Here is a 16429-nt window from a genome sequence, read left to right as displayed (position 1 = left end):
TTGTTCTGATGCACCTGACAGCTCTCTCCACAAGACTTCCTTCCTCTTGGGAAAGAAAGTCATCATTCCAGGAGAAAGGGGCCACATGAGCAATTAGGAAGCAAATACGGCTTTTCATTCCTGATGTACCAGGTGAAGTTCAAATGTTACCTTCCATCTTTACTGAAAAGGCCAAAGAATTTCCTGTGAAGTTTGGACACAGAAGGCTGTTCACAATCAAGTGGGATCTGGGATAAGGTGGGTTCGACCACATCCCATCAAAGTGATTTAGTTTCTCAAGGACCAAAAGAAATTGAGGACATAATGATCACACTTATAATGGGACCCCATGACCTGGACTCTGAGAGGAAGGCATTTTAGCAAGTCCTCAGAGCAATTATATTTGACTGTCAACACCATACTCAATGGGTCTGTTAAACTTGTTTCAAGATTCCTAACGGATCCAGTAATATCAGTGTGCAAAGACCAGGGTGCGTTTACACTCGCCACTCTCAGCTGTAACTGACCAGAGCCAGAAGAGCATCCTCTCGTCCAGGCCACACACCTCTTACACTGGACTAGAAGACATGTTTTGTGTGCCTTCCACACCTCCCCCTGCAACACCCACTCAGAAACGGGCAATACACCTGCAAAGCAGACAGCTCTCATGACTCCTAATTCTAACTGAGAGGAATTGGGTTTGGCCAGGGAAGAAAGGCCAGTCACTCAAAGTCTGCAGAAGAATTATGTCCTAGAAATAGGGATAGATGAACAAATATAACGGAGATAGATTTTCCCCAAATACAGTTTGGCTTGGCTGTTCTCACTTAAGCACCGTTTGACACCTCTCCACACCTTGCCCCATCCTGGTCGACCGAAGAGATGCTTCTTCCAAACACAGCAGAGGCTGACTGCATTCAGGTCCCCTGAGGCCCTGCTCCCTGTTCTCCTGAGGTCCGAGGCAGGCTGCTATCTGACTGCTGGCCCACTCTCAGCATCCGCCATCCTCCCGCCTTTCCCAATCCCGCACCCAGTACAGAAGGGCTGATGGGCCTCTTGGAGTCCAGGGTTATGTGTTTGTAGCCCCTCAGGTCTCTTTGGCTTCAAACACTTGAAGGAGGTGATTAACTTCCCATTGGGATTTTTTGGTGAGGGTCAGAGAGGCTGTCAGCCTTTCCAGTGGTTTCCTTCCATTTCCTTCCTGAACTGCTATAGTGCATTCAAGTCTGCTGACTAAAGTGACAGCCTGTGGTTGTCTAAACGACCAGTGGTCAGGGCCCAGAGATGCTCATGAGTTCTTGCTTTAATGAAACACAGGGATCTGGGATCTGTGGGTTGCATGGACTTGGCTCTGGAGTCCATCCACAGGAAAGACAATGTGTATTTTTGAAGGATATGGACACACACTCACAGACTTCAGAAAGTGAAAATATTTCCTTTCCCTATGTGGTCTGCAGACAGTAATTTCCAGCCAGCCTGTGAGAGAAGTGGACGATATGTACTCAGAGCTGGGCTCATCAACCTGCCCACTCCAGCTCTCGCTGGGAGGAGCCTGGGAAGACTTGCCAGGGCTGATTGTTTCATCACTGTAAAGCAAGCTATCAAAATGAGCCTGTCCACCAAGCACAGGAAAAGAGAAACAAGTATTTAGGTTCAGAAGCATACCCGGTATCAATCGGTTTTCTATGGTGTGCTTAATACCCCAAATCAGATTAGGACATCCCTGAGGGCAGGGCCTGAACCCTCACCCACAGCCCTAGGGCTTAGCACCTGGAGAAGTCAAACTCTCAAAGCAGGCTGTCCTGGTTTTGGCAGTCTTCCCTAGGATGGAACCCTATTTTCAAATATCATCTTTGCTTTTTGCTGCTGTGCTGGACTCAAGTATGTAATGAAGCAAAATCAAATGCACATACCAGTGAGCAACAGCTTGGGACCTCATCTGAGCTACACAGAGTCCAGCCACTTGCTCTGCTCGGTCCACTGTCCAGTTGCCTGGCCTGGCTCCCCTTGTTACAGGACAGGCTGGCCACTCACTCAGACATCCTGCCTGAGTCGGCCTGGCTAGCCTCAATCAGGGAGCCCGACTCTCAGACCCTCTGAGCCTTGATGGCATGCAAATGCGCAGGACAGGCAGAGACACAAGGAGGAAGACAGGATGCCAGACCAGGAGGGACTAGGAAAGAAGGGGTTGGGTGAGACGTTTACACAGATGGGCAGGGACTCCCGAGATGCAAGCTACCAGGATCAGCCTCGCCAGGCCAGGTGCAGGAGGAGTAATGAATATTTAAGTCAACATTCAGAAGTTCATATAAATCACTGTGTTTTTTCCCCTCCCCTATCCTGTGTATCTAATGACCCGCATCTGATTAGGATATCCCTTGGGGGCAAGGTACTGATCCTTTTCTCTCTTAATCTCTTTCCCTACCCTTACCCTTAGCCCCGGGGCTTAGCATACAGGCCACTTGGCAGCCTGCTCGGCTGAGTTTAAAGCTACACACACACAGACCAGAGAGTGCCCTGTAAGTATCCGGACTGCCAGCTACCCCTACCAGCACAGAGATTGCTGAACCTTGTGCCCTTTGCTGAGCCCCAGTTGGCCTGTTCATTTGGCACAAGGAAGACATTTCTTCATCCACAGCTGAAGCCACTATAGAGCCAGAACCATTCCAGTTCTGGAGAGCTTCTTCCCCTCTCCCTGCATGCCAAAAAGTTGCCCACTTTTAGGCCAAGACAAACTTGGGACAAAAACAAAGCCCCAAACAAGCTGTGTCACTCACTTTGAAATTTTTAACAATAGATGATGGTGGCAAGGGAGTAACAAATGCACTGATCTCCTGGAGCGACTTCTAGATCAAGGCCCTGTGATGGCCCTATCCCCTGACCCTGCATGAAGGGAGCCAGCCCATGTGCACACAGGCCAGGTTGCACTACTCTCCTGCAGCCCGCAGACCCACAGACAGTGACCAAATGTGCACACACACCAGGCAGAGCAGGGGGCTAAGTGTTCTCTGTTGTCGTTAAACAACCCTTTGTTTCCTTCTGACCCCACCGGGCCACAATCACTGTTTCCTGTCTACCACGCATGCACACTGGGCTCCTCTAGGCTTCCTGAGAGCCTTCAGCTGATGCATAATAAGAGCTGAGACACGCCATGCAAGGTGGGGAATGGGGTGGGGATGAGTCTTCTTTCTGAGGAGAGAGGCAAGCAGGAAGCTGAGGATGAGAATGAAATGCCCCATGCTCGCAGGGGATGGCCAGGCCAGGTCCCCTCTCACCTGTACTGGTCATAAAGGTGATGACGGTACTGCTGATGCCCTCGTTGTCCCGGGAATAAACCCGCAACGTGTATGTCATCCCGGGATAGAGGTCTGTCAGCTGTATAGGCTGAGCCTGGGCCTTAACTGGGACAGTTTTTTTCGTATGGTTGCCTGGGGAACAGAAACCTCAATCAGCCTAGAGCCAGGCACCAGGAGCTGGAGAGCCAGTGCTTAGGTCCTGGTCACCTGTCAAAGGTAGAAAGTGTGGGGGAAGGGACCAGAGAACCGCGGGTCCAGTCCATTGTACAGACCGGGAGGTTTCCAGGCAGCTTCCCCAGGCCTGTCCATGCAATACTAACTCTTTTAAACAGCCCTTCAGCTGGGGACACCGTTCCTTCTCCTGAAGTTCTCTTTCCTCACCAGTCTTCACACTAGACATATTATAACCTACTTCCTTACACTCTTAGCTTGTCAGCAGATGCTCTGTTGCCCTAGAAGCGATTGACTTTTCACATGGATCTGGCTGGTGAGGGCCAGAAAGCCAGTTAGCATCCCTCATGAAAACAAAATGAGCTGGGACTCTGACTCTTGGCTCTCATTCCTAGCTTCACCTCTCATTTCTCACCATGTGGTGAATTCCCACATCAGGAAAAGCGTGTGCCTGTGCATGTATGCTGTAGGGTGAATAGGGGTGGTAGGAGGCTGAAAAAGTATGGACAAAAGTATGGACCAAACTATGGAGTCCAGGTGCCGTGGATGTGAACTCCTCCTCCAACCAGAGAGAACTAAGTCAGCTTTGCTCTCTCCTGAGAGCTCTTTGGGTAGGCTATCCCAGGTGGATTGGCTGGCTGGGTTAGTTGGCTTAATTGTTTAGAGCACATACTAAAGAGGCCAGGATGGTGGGTTTGACCCACAGGGTCCTTCACTCAGGGGCCACACTCTGCAGTCCAATGAATCTGTACCCTTGGTCCCAAGCTCCAGTAAAGGGTGAGCAACTCAGCTCAAGCCACCAGCTGGGACAAATGGCTCTGGTCTGTGGCTCTGACTAGGGGCCGCTGGCATTCCTTTTGGAGCAAAGCAGGGTTGTAGCCCAAGTCTGTGAACTGGCCCACCCAGTCTAGTGGAGCCTGAATTAAGGAGATCAATGCAGAGATTTGGCTCATTTGGGGGCTATTCAGAACCCTCATCCTGGGCAGGAAATGAATGAAGGACCCCTTTACACAGGTCCTCCACAGACATGCAACCCTAGACTTCCACTAATGGCTTGAGAAGCCCCCTTCCTTCTCCTTGAGTCTGTTCCTCCCACCTCTCTGCTGCCTGAGTGCATATCGATTTCATTAAGCCATAATTAAGCCAGGCTAAAAGGCCTCTCTGAGCCTGGGGGAGTTCACAGGATCTCTTTAATGGCATCTACCGCTACCCGCCGCTGCTGCCGACGCCGCTGCCGCCACCACCACCCCGCACAGCAATGCTTACTGTCGATGTACTCAACCACAAAGTCAGTTCCGGGCCCGAAATTGTGCTTCCAGGTGATGTTGGCCCATTTACTGTTGGGGAGCACCGTGACGTTCCATATGGACTGCTCATCGGGGGCTGGTGGACGGGTTAGAAGAGGAGTTAGTGATGAGGAGGGAGTGGCACCAGAGACATGGAGACACACACATACACACAAGCGTGTGCATGCACGCACATGCCCACGCTCGCGCACGCACACACGTACACACAGTCATCTAGGAAAGGGGAGAGTCAGAAATGGCTGTGCACAGGGCCTGACAGAGCTCCAAGCTGCAGCCTTGGTGGCCAGGCCAGAGGTCACTGTCCAGGGACAAGCAGGTGCAGTCGGGAGGACTTCTGAGGGAGAGCTGGAAACTGACTGTGTCCACATAGGTAGGGTTAGAAATGAAAGAGTGTTTTTTTTTGTTTTTGTTTTTTGTTTTTTGAGACGGAGTATTGTTCTGTTGCCCAAGCTGGAGTACAGTGGCGTGATTTCGACTCACTGCAACCTCCACCTCCCAGGTTCAAGCGATTCTCCTGCCTCAGCCTCCCAAGTAGCTGAGATTACAGGCGCCCGCCACCACACCCGGCTAATTTTTGTAGAAAGAGTGGGTTTTGATCTGTGCCATTTGAGGCTCTAACCTGGACTTATTCCCTTTTCAGATCCCTTGTCATGTCAACAGTGTAAGGAAAGGGCCCAGGAAAAAGGCCGTGTGTCCAGGAGCAGGAGGCCACACAGAGGAGATGTGTGCCAGCCCCCTGCCCTTCAAGCAGAGAAGTGCTGCAGGAAGGAGAGGGTAATCTTTAAGAGCCAAGAGTCTTGATGAAATTTGCAGGAAGGACGTACTTTTGAAGCTGGAGGAGAATGGTGATCCAGACAGGTGAGGCTGGTCTAGGGAGCCTCTTGGGTTGTTCTTGGTCAGAGAGAGCCTGACTGATGTGTCTAACAGCCTCAGATTGTCTAAAGCCTAGAATCTCAGGGGCCTGAGAAAGGCAGTGTGAATGCTTCCTCTCCCTCGCGTGAACTAGGTGGGACCAAGAGAAGATAACTCCTTGACAACCAGCCCTCAGTGGTCCAGATACCAAAGAATCCTGTTCTGTTGGCTTCTCAGCACCGCCAAGTTTTTGATGCCTGATCTCTATGCAACACAGAGGACATTAATTATCAAGTTCTTATGAGCTGGGAGCCACTTTATCAAAGCCGTGGTGCTGTCTGAAACCATAGCCTGTGTACAGGAGAAGGGCACTAATCTTCAAACGTAATCATTTTTCAAGAGTCCCAGCAGTCTGGTTACCCCATTTTCCAGCAAAGATTTAATAGTGGAGTACTCACATGAAGCCTTGTATTTCAAAGACTTTACAAGTGTGGCTCCTGTATATTTTATTAGCATGCAAGGGGGCACTGTCACCAACTCACTTGTCAAAAATAAATGAATAGAGTACATTGGTGATGCATTTATTCATTATCTATTTGACATGTGACTGAGCCTGCAGGGCTGGGGAAGTGATAAAAGATCTCCTGGTTTTCACTTCAAAGAGGTGCCTTCTGCACTACAACCTTGTCAGGCATTGGTTGCCCCAGGTGGATATGATTCATATTAAGTGAGGGGCCAAGAAAGTGATTCCATTGATGGCACCATGGGGAGGGCAGAAGGTAGGCTTCCTTGCCTGTCTGCCAGATGCTTCAATTGTACTGGCCGCTTGAAGCCATCCCAAATTCTAGCTCCTTAGAATTTCATGGCTCTTGCTGGTGAGAATGAATTGTGATTAGTCATGATTTGGGGACTTGAGTTTCCTTCTCCTCAGCTCTAAGCCCTGTAAATAGCTAGAGAATTTGTGTTTAAACAGTTTGGCCACCAATATGAAATTGACTCAAATCTGGCTGTTTTAAAGGCAATGAAGATTGGGGTTCTTTTAGAAAAGGCTAGGCAATGGGAAGCCAAGATGATTTAGAAGTGGGAGCTGGAGGAAGGCATTGCCACAGAGAGATCAGGATCATGACCTGGAAGCACTAAAAAGTTCAAAGAGAAGGACCAAGCATGTGAGATATCAACACCTAGAAACACAAAAAGGGTCAGGGAGGGGAAGCATGGATTGTCTCACTGACTCCTGGAATGTAAGAATTAGGGAATCTCCCTTGAAATCTGAAAAAGACAGGCTAAGGACAAATAAAAAGGCCTATTTCACCCTGAGAAGAGTAAACTTATGAAACATGTTTTCCCAAGATGTAAGGCACGAAAAAGGTAAACATTCATTTTTAAAGTCCTAGACAGCCATTCTGCTACATTAAGGAGGTGAGGATGGTTGAGGAGTGTTCCCAAGGTCTAGATAAGATCAAGGCCATGGCCAGGTCCTCTGCAGTGTCTCACAGAACTTGAGGAGTGCTGCGGGGGCTGGTCCTACGTGGCAACAAGGCCTATATTTCAGAAGGCAAGTAACTCTTTGCTGGGGAGCAAGAGCCACTTCCTTTCTTCATTTTTGATTCATCTTTTCTCCAAACTCAAAGCACTTGTAGGACAAAGAGCCCCACTTCAATGAAAAAGATGCCTCGCCGTGGCCCCAAAGGACATCAGTCACCAACCCGCTGGTGGCAGCTTCTAATACCCCAGTAGGTTCCTCCTCAGCCAACTTTTTCCTAAAGTGCCTGTTAACTTCTAGATGGTACCTGTCAAGCAAACCAGCATTTTCAGGGTCTCAGGAGCTCACGGCAGCTGTGCCTCTCATCTGCCCTGACAGCTCACTTAACTCCATGTCATTGAGCTAAAAACAAAATCCTCTCATGTCTATTAAGCCTCCATCCTCATTCAGGAGGCCGAGAAAAGTGGAGCAGGATGGGAGAAAGGAGGCCTTGGAAGGTAAAGGACTTGCCCAGGAGACAAAGGGGTGCCCACTGGGGCCTACAATTCTACAACTGTGGCAGAAGAGTTCTGGATGCTTCCTGCCAGCCCTGCTGGCTGCCTCACACTGATTTTAGAGCTGGCCTGTGGGCTCAGGAAGCTACAAACCTTCCCCTTGTTGGTAATAAAAGACTGATGCTCAGTGCTTGGAAGCATCGCTGAATTCCCCTGGGGTCTCCCCGAACTGGAAGAACAGAGCTTCCTGGCCTAGTTGCATGATACAGGAACAGTGCATTCTCCTGGCTCAGTATACCAGCCCTGGGATCGATTCTTACCAGGGGCCCTGAGAATGCCCGTAATTTTCCCTCCATGCCTGCATTTGAGGGCTTGGGGAACGTGAGTGGGCATTAAGGGACTCCTTGGCAATACAGTTTCCTGGAAGCTCTGACTTTGTAAAAGAAAAGTCTGTTAAGTGTTCCTTGTGGGAGGAGAGGCAAGGAAGGACCAGGGGTTCTGGGAACAGAGCTGCCTGGCACAGCCACTCCCTGCTGCTCAGCCTCTAGGCCAGATGCAGATGTGGCCAGGGCAGGAAACTCCCTCAGGCCAGTCGTGCAGTGGCTGGTCCTTTTCCCCTCCTCACACAGTCTTCCTTCCAGAGTGCTCGGCCCTGAGCTGACTGCCTGACATGTAGCTGGAGGCAGTCCTGACATCTGGAACCTGGGGGCCCTGCCCAAGGAGCTTGGCCATCTGTTAAGGAACAGGGATCTGAGGCTAGAATGGGGGGTACTGAGTGGTGGAGGACCACCCAAGGAGTTTGTGTGTGTCAGGGCCAGGCTGGGGGAGATCTGGACCTCCAGGCTATGGGACTGAGCATCTAGTCACGGGTGAGTTTCCAAAGGAAACACAAAAGGAGGTGGTGGTAAATACCATCCCAGACCCCACCTCCTAGCTGGGGGAGCCTGTGGGTTCGTCTGGAGACCACTGGGGAGGCGGGCCAGGAGGGGATGGGGAGCATGGGCGATGCGCAGTACCGGATTCGTGTATCTTAGTCCCGGAGGTGGTGGTGGGAGGACTCTCCGTGGTGGTGGTGGCAGCAGTGGCTGTAGTAGTTGTGGCGACGGTGGTGGTGGCGATGGTGGTAGGTGCGACAGTTGGGATGATGGGGACTGTTGTGGCTTCGGTGGTGGCAGCAATGGCAGTAGCATCGGTACTGCTCACAGCGCCCGTCGCACCCACGGTAGTCGGGGGCAATGTGGGAGGAGCTGAGAGGGAAATGTAAAACACCCGAGTCTGGTTGGTTTGGCTGTGCCCAGCCTGGACACACGGCCCCCGCGTGCAAGGCAGGCAGCCCGGTGAGGAGATGGGGCTTAGTCATCAGGAGCCTCCCCAGGCATAACGGGCTGGGTCAGACAGGTCGCAGCAACAGAAGACACAACCATGGGAGAGGAAGAGAATGAAGCCCTGTGTGTGTTTCATTTTCTTCTCATGGTCTGCGTGGCTTGAAGCACCCAGCATGCACCCAGCCAAGGATGCACGAGGATGAGACGGGAAAGGGGCACGCGCTGAATCGCTCAGACCCCAGGGATGGCATGGAGCCCTAGGCCAAACACTGGCCAGATGCCATCCAGACACAGGCCCAAGCAGCACCAGTTGGATCCAGCCCTGGAGCCCCAGCCTAGAGGTGGGCAGGAGGCGGGGCCCTGTCCAGCAGAGGCTTAGGGCGGCCTGCCATTCCCAACCATTCACTCCAAAATCACCCTTTGTCATGCCTGCGTGAGCCCAAACAGCCACCCGAACCTAATGACAGAGAGGGAACAGTCTCCGCTCTGCGCGGGCAAGCCTCGCACCGCGTTCTGCCTACCCTTGCCCTCCTCCAGTCTTGGCTCTCCTCAGTCATTCCTCTGCCTCTCCTCCCTCTCTTTCCCTTCTCTGCTCAATGGTGGCCCTTCCTGCAACCACCCTAATCCAAAGTGACTTCTTATAAATGCCTTTCTCTCTAGGAAGTTTGGGTGCAGGTACAAGTGCTTTCTGTTCACACGAGAACATGGGAAGAGGGAGCTAATGGAATGACAGTATGACCCACACTCAGCAGCACCACCTTCCCAGCCCACAGTAGACAGAGTCGTCCCAGGCACAGCGAGGCACATGCTGGACTTCTTTTCTGCATACATCTTCATGGGGCACAGAATCATTCAGATCTGGGCTAACCCTCTCATGACACCCATCTCCCACCCAAAGTGATCCTTGGATATTGGTCAGCTTGGGAGGACTAAGCTTATGTATGTGACAACTTTTTCACAGGTCTTCTTTCCTGATACAGAAGGTCATGGAAAGGGCTGCCCTATCCTTCCCTGCAGATCTAATTTTTGCTAAAGCCGAGAGTATGAGAATAATGAGGCCAAGCAGAGAGAGACAGAGCCACCTCTCCTCCTTGCACTCGATCTCCTGTGATCTGACCGCAGTTCACTTTCTAGAGTTGATGCTAATGTGGCAGTAGGCAGGGACTTTTTTTTTTTTTTGAGACGGAGTCTTGCTCTGTTGCCCGGGCTGGAGTGCAATGGCCGGATCTCAGCTCACTGCAAGCTCCGCCTCCCGGGTTTACGCCATTCTCCTGCCTCAGCCTCCTAAGTGACTGGGACTACAGGCACCCGCCACCACGCCCGGCTAATTTTTTGTATTTTTTAGTAGAGACAGGGTTTCACCGTGTTAGCCAGGTTGGTCTCGATCTCCTGACCTCGTGATCCACCCGTCTCGGCCTCCCAAAGTGCTGGGATTACAGGCTTGAGCCACCGCGCCCGGCCAGTAGGCAGGGACTTTAAAACAAAGGCAGCTAACTCTCACTCCCAAGGAATCCCACCCAGCCTCAGATCTCTCAGGAAAATCATATCCCCAAGAAAGGGGCTAGGGCAGGGAGGGATGCCAGAAAAAGAATTGCCAGAGAGCTTTTTAAAGGGAGAGTGAAGCGATCCTAAGCCTTCCCAGCCAGAGCCTGCCCAACAAAAGCCAGTTCATTCCCTTGGGTCTCCAATATTACAAGTCCTTCTTTGGAGAAGGAGGCAATGCTCCTGCTTCCCTACTAATAAGATCAGAGGTACTACTGTGCCCCAAGGGTGCTGGCCACCCAAGTCACACTGGGCAGCTGACTATGCCCCATATGTTCCAGAGGTTCCTGGGCAAGTTCAAAGCTCACAATGCTATATTCCCCAAACCCTGGTCAACCCACAGACATCAGGGTGGTGTGGGGAGGGGTGAGCGGCGGGGCAACTCTCCCTCTCAGATTCTTTATTCAGGGCCATGCTCAGTCCAGGATGGCCTCAGGCCTGGAATACAAGCTTAGCACTATAAACACTCAACATGAGGGATTCACTTATCCCCACCCACCGACACGTGCGCGCGCGCGCACACACACACACACACACTGTGTACACATACATGGGAAAGCCTGAGAGACCCATGCGGCAAAGGTCAGTTCTCTCCCAGGCCTGCTCCCTGCAGCTCTCATGGCCATGGACACACATGGGCTCTTCCTGCTGCTCTGTGCTGCTGGGATGGACCTGGAGAAATTATTTGGTCTACTTGGGCAGGACTGCTCTGATTTTTTTTTTTTTTAATTGAGACAGGATCTTGCTCTGTTACCCAGGCTGGAGTGTAATGGTGTGATCATGGCTCATTGTAGCCTCGACCTCCCAGGCTCAAGCCATCCTCCCACCTCAGCCTCCCAAGCAGCTGGGACTATAGGTCCAGCTACAGGTCCACCATGCCTGGCTAATTTGTGTATTTTTTGTAGAGATGGGGTTTTGTCATGGAACCCAGGCTGGTCTTGAACTACCAGGCTCAAGCAATTCTCTGGCCTCAGCCTCCCAAAGTGCTGCACCTGCCGGAGTTCTTTATAAATAGTATGTTTTCTAATAATTTCTGACAAATCAAATGCTCACAAGGTAGCCCTTCTCATGACTATCTAAAAGGCATCGTTGGAAAACACTCCCTTCAGGGGAGGTTGCAGTGAGCCAAGATCGCACCACCGCACTCTAGCCTGGGCAACAGAGCAAGACTCCGCCTCAAAAAAACAAAACAAAAAAGCAAACACTCCCTTTTCATCACACTGTGATGATTCACCTGAATCATCACACTGCGTAGTGCAGGGGCCTGGGCTCCCTTCCTACAGGTGCAGTGGCTGCTACATTCCCCAGGCCCCAGAAACTAAGTCAATCTTCCCCAAAGCTTTACACTCTCTCATGTGGCCCCGTGGCCCTCAGACACACAGAGACACACACACACTCATACCCCAACACGGCCATAGCTGGGGGCACACACTTCCCCCAGGATGTTCCAGTGAGTAGCTGGAGGACAGGGATGTCAAGAGAGCCCAGGTGACAGCATTTTCCTCACCGGCCCTGCTGGGCAGAGGCAAGGATAAGAGATGGCTCTGAAGATGTTCCTACACTGCATTGTCCCCTCCCCTGATGGCCACTTCGCCAAGTGTGGCAGAAAGGAAGCATTTTTCTCTGATGATGGCTACCTAGCTGCTTCCTCTCTGGCTCAGGCTTAGTAAGAGGGAGCAAGAGATGTCACAGAGAAAAGGGGTCACTTTCTGGCAGCCTCCCCAGGGCTCCCACCATCGAAGTTACCATAGAGGATACAACCTCAGCGGGCTGAGGTCACTGCTGGCACATCTCTGACCCACTCATTAGCTGTGTCTATTGTCCCAAGGCAGGACAGGGCCCCCAGGGAGCTAGGGAGGGTGGAGGAAAGAAGAAAAGCCTCTGAGGGAAGGTGCAGAAGAGCCAGGCAGTGAGCTGTCAGGGGGCTAGTACAGGTGGAATGAAGGGGCAAGTGTTCCATGGGGAAAACCTTCTACGGCTCAGGTCCAAGGAGATTCAGATTATTTCATCCCCTGGGGCCGAGGTTGGGGAGAGAATAGAAGAGTGATGTTTTCAAAAGAAAACCAAGAAGTAGGGCTTACCAACAGAGTGGCACCAGGCTGGGAAGACATATGACTGGGCTAAGATGTCATTTCCTGCCACAATAGGAGCTACAGGTTTGGAAGCAATCCTGGCCAGTGCTCAGTGGAGACCATCAGCCTGGCGACCAAGGAGAAGGGGCAGCAGAGACCCTCTGTTAGCTAAGGGGGGATCCTGAGTGGGCTAGAGCTGGAAGCACAAGGTCCCTCCTAGACAGCAGCATCAACCTCACAGGTTTGTCACCTAATGCGCACTGGAAGGCACCCTGGCCACAACCAAGGGTTTTCCAGGAGGGTTTCAGGGAGCACCATGCATGAGATGGAGAACACTGAGGAGAGATGACATGTGTCATTCATCTTTCTGTCCCAGAACCTGCCACGGAACAGGGCACCTATCAAGAGCCCACCAAACATCTGCAGACCTAAGCTGGGTCAAAGAAGAGGACAGCACTTCCTAGACATTCCAAGGTGGAAGGTTTAGTCCAAAAATGTCCACATGGCATGTTGACTACCCCGGCCAAATCACAGATTGTCAGACAGATGGGCAGCAATCCTAAGAGACTGCAGATACAGGTGGATGAGAGGGATTATCTTCACTGGGTGAGAGATGAACAGAGCAGTTTGGGGAAACAGTGCCCAGGTTTGGAGAGGACGAGAGGGAAGACAGCAGTGGGCCGGACGCCAGGTCCACGTCAAAAACATGGAACCCGAGTTTTGTTGCTTGGCACCTGCTCATTGTGCAGAAGGTTCTTACGCATTTAAAGCTGAGAACAGCTGATGTTATCAGCACATCTCATTTCCCAAAAAGTGCAATCTGCCTCCACTGCCATGTCACGTGGAAGCCGGAGCCCAGGAAACATTTGATTGAGACCATGAGCTCATGCTGCCTGAGTGTAGATCTTCTCTAAGTGGGAAGTAGGAAGCAGGGTGATTGCAAAGATACCTCTCACCCACTCAGTAGAGGGGCAGCACAGGCCAGCACAGATGCCCACTGAACAAGGCAGACTGCCTGGCACCAGGCCCACCTGCCTTGGGTCCTAGGGTGCCAGAATGGGGGAGGTGGACGGGGAGCTGCTTCTCCAATGAGCTTGCAGCTGATTCGCCTGATGCCCTCCCTGCGTTTCCTCTTCGTCATGGGAGAGACTTATGTAAACTTCAAGCAGGAAGTCAGGGAGGCCCCAGTGTGGCAAGGATGGCTCTCACCCTGGTCCCCAGGCTTAGGATCACCTCTCTGCCTCACATCTTCACAGGGGTGTTCAGACTTTGTGGGGAGGCACTGGGGTGGTGGTGATTGTGAGGACTGAGGGAGAGAGGGAAGGATGATGGCAGCTCACCATCCACAGATCTGACCACAAAACATACACAAACTGAAGGAAGCAGCTGTGCAACAGAAATAGAATCAACATAGGATGGGGGTGCGGATGAATAAGCAAAGGCGAGGAGGAAATCAAATCGGGCAAGGTGGCATCCCCTTCATAAGCCAACCCTCAGATTCCTGGCCCGGTCCTCAGTTCTCCCTCCACTGCCTGGCATGTAAGGAGGCTCTGGTGAGCGCTTGCTCGTAGCCTTTGCTCTGCCAGGGTGAATCCTGTTCCCATTTCCCATCTATGTAATTCAGGCTCAGAGGAGGGCCTGGAAAGGAACCCTGGGGTCCCCTGCCTCGTTTCTCCAGCCTGGGGACTGGCCTCCTGTGATGAAGAGCCCTTTGATGGCCCTCAAACCCATGACATGAGGACTAGAGAGGAGTAACTTGATTAGCAGGTCCTAAGCCCAGAGCTGCCCAGCACCTCAGTCCACTGTAGATCTACCTCCCACACCCTGAGAGTGGAGACTGTTCTTAATGCTAAAGACTTGGAAACGCTGGGTTTCTGAAGGGTGAGGAGATAATCAGCCCACAGTGCCTGCTGAGACTCCAGGAACTGGAGCACCTGGCCCTATCCATGGACGAGCTTGCTTGTTCTCACTGAGCAGAGCCCGTGGTGGCTGGCAGAGCCGGTGCCAGGCCCCCATGCAGCATGCAAAGCCGGCATGCACACCGCGCTCACCCTTTCAGGAGACGGCAGCCCCACAAGGAGCCAGCTGTCCCTGCTCCTGCTGCAGCACGCCTTCTAGAGCCACAGCTGGGGACACTGCTCTGAGCTGTCAAGTCCAGGCAAGGGCTCAGGTGGTTAACGGGAAGTAATCTACTCAGTGTCAGAATCAAACTGCAGCTCCAGAGAGCAGGTCAGGGCCGGTGTGTGTGGGACCCCTGCTGAGCCATTCTCTTTCTCAGCAGGGGGCAAATAGTTTGGGAAGGGGGGAAAGCGGGCTTGCTCTCCTCTGGTCCCATCCTCCACACACATCCCGCTTGACAATCTGGCTTCCCAGCCACTGAAAGGGTGAGTCTGGAGCATGCTTTCAGCCTCAGCCTCTCCCTCCTTGTCCACCCTGGCTGGGCTCCGCCTGCATTGCCCCATGCCATGCCCATTACCTCCGATGCTGGTACGGTACCTGCGGTTGGAGTAGCTTCAGAACACAGCACCCAAGATGGCCAGACAGAGGGAGAAAGGATGGAAAAGGGAAGAGAAAACAGAGCACAAGTGAAACCACAGGACAAGCAAGCAGAGAAGGTTCCAGCCCAAACCTTATGCAGACGGCATGGCCAGGTGCTGGCTGCTGGCCTGAGGATGCCAACTGGTATTCAGGGTTCACGGTCAACTCCACCTGAGTCAGGCATGTTCCTACAGAAACCTTTCCACCTGGGCCTTGGAGACCTTTCTAACACGCTGTTTCTACCTCGACTCAAGGACTGGACATCTAAGAGGTGGCTGCAGAGACAGTCCACTCAGAGGATTATGTTCCCAGTTCTGTCCTCAATAGCGTATCCTGCTCTGGCTAGGTTGGCATGACCTTTGAGCAGGCTGGGTGACCCTCCATGATGCCAGCGGTTGAGGGGATAAGGAGTAGGTGGTGTGGGAGGAAATCAACTCCAGTCAAAAGGATGGTTTCTGTCTTCAGGGGAAGATGCTGAATAGTGGGATGGATACGAGAGAGGGAGCGTGTTCAGCTGCACCCACTCCACACCATCACAACCTTGGAAGGCAGGAACTTTGAAGGACGGAGCCTGGAGCCCCTCTCCTGGTATTCCGTCCCTCCAATTCTTCCCTTCCAGTTGGACTTTATGAAGTTAGAAACCCAAGTTTGGACTGAGAGCCCTAAGTGAAATTCTTGAATTTTCTGCAAAGCCCTAAGTTAAGAACAAAGTCTCTCTTTGTCCTCTTGTCCCCCGGGGCTGCAGAACATTCTCTGTGGTGGTTACTGGGGCTGGACAATGGGGCTTTGTTTATCTGATGTTCTGTATTGGGGTGCACATAGGGAGGGAAGAAGGGGCTCTCTTTATCTATCTACTTGCAGAATTGAGTAATCAAGAAAGTGCATCACAGCCTGGCCTGGCCTTTGGTAACAGACACACATCAGTCACTAACCTAAGTCCTCTTGCCCTAATAAATTTCCCGAGTGCCCAGGGGCTTGGGAGAGTGCAGAAGAGCACAGTGGCAGGGAGAGCTGGTTGTGTGACTCACTCCTGGTTTCTGAGCCCGGAGAGGGATGCAGAGAGGGCTGTCAGCCTTTCTCTGCTTCTGCCTGGCCCCTCTTCTCCCGCCTCAGCGCTGGTGTGCTGGCTAGAGTGGTGGGGCTGGGGAAGGATGTGGGCAACTTGTGAAGCTGCCTGGGAGCCCGGGGTGACGCAGCAGGCCTGGTAGCCCCAGAGAAGGCAGCACTGATGCTCTCCTGGAATGCAGGTGGGGGTGGCACTCAGGAGACCCCTGTCTGGGCCTGGGCCAGGCGGCAGGACCTGACCCTTCTGTGGAAAGCACTAGACACAATGACTTCTCAGATTCCAGGGTGCCCACTCACATCACCTC

At 52.3% G+C, this 16429-nt stretch overlaps 1 protein-coding gene across 50 annotated transcripts in view; it reads right to left on the bottom strand.

The window, feature by feature from the left end:
* The window catches only part of NFASC (neurofascin), a 201322-nt gene that overhangs the window by 16202 nt on the left and 168691 nt on the right, over positions 1 to 16429 (bottom strand). For 30 of the 50 annotated variants that reach the window (XM_045365001.2, XM_074034134.1, XM_045365109.2 and 27 more), the window contains 4 exons: positions 15018 to 15032; positions 8599 to 8829; positions 4713 to 4829; positions 3255 to 3407 (listed from right to left, as the gene is read on the bottom strand). The exons of 8 other annotated variants lie outside the window; for them this stretch is intronic. In XM_045365001.2, coding sequence (XP_045220936.1) covers positions 3255 to 3407; positions 4713 to 4829; positions 8599 to 8829; positions 15018 to 15032 — 516 coding nt within the window. Of the gene's footprint in view, positions 1 to 3254; positions 3408 to 4492; positions 4830 to 8598; positions 8830 to 15017; positions 15033 to 16429 lie in introns of those variants that run through there. 12 more of the 50 variants (XM_065540460.1, XM_074034186.1, XM_074034167.1 and 9 more) reach the window with 4 other exon arrangements.

This window comes from Macaca fascicularis, chromosome 1, assembly GCF_037993035.2.
Source record: "Macaca fascicularis isolate 582-1 chromosome 1, T2T-MFA8v1.1".
Taxonomy (NCBI): Eukaryota; Metazoa; Chordata; class Mammalia; order Primates; family Cercopithecidae; genus Macaca; species Macaca fascicularis.
The sequence above is the reverse complement of the archived record's forward strand: the minus strand, read 5'-3'. Positions and strand labels throughout refer to the sequence as shown.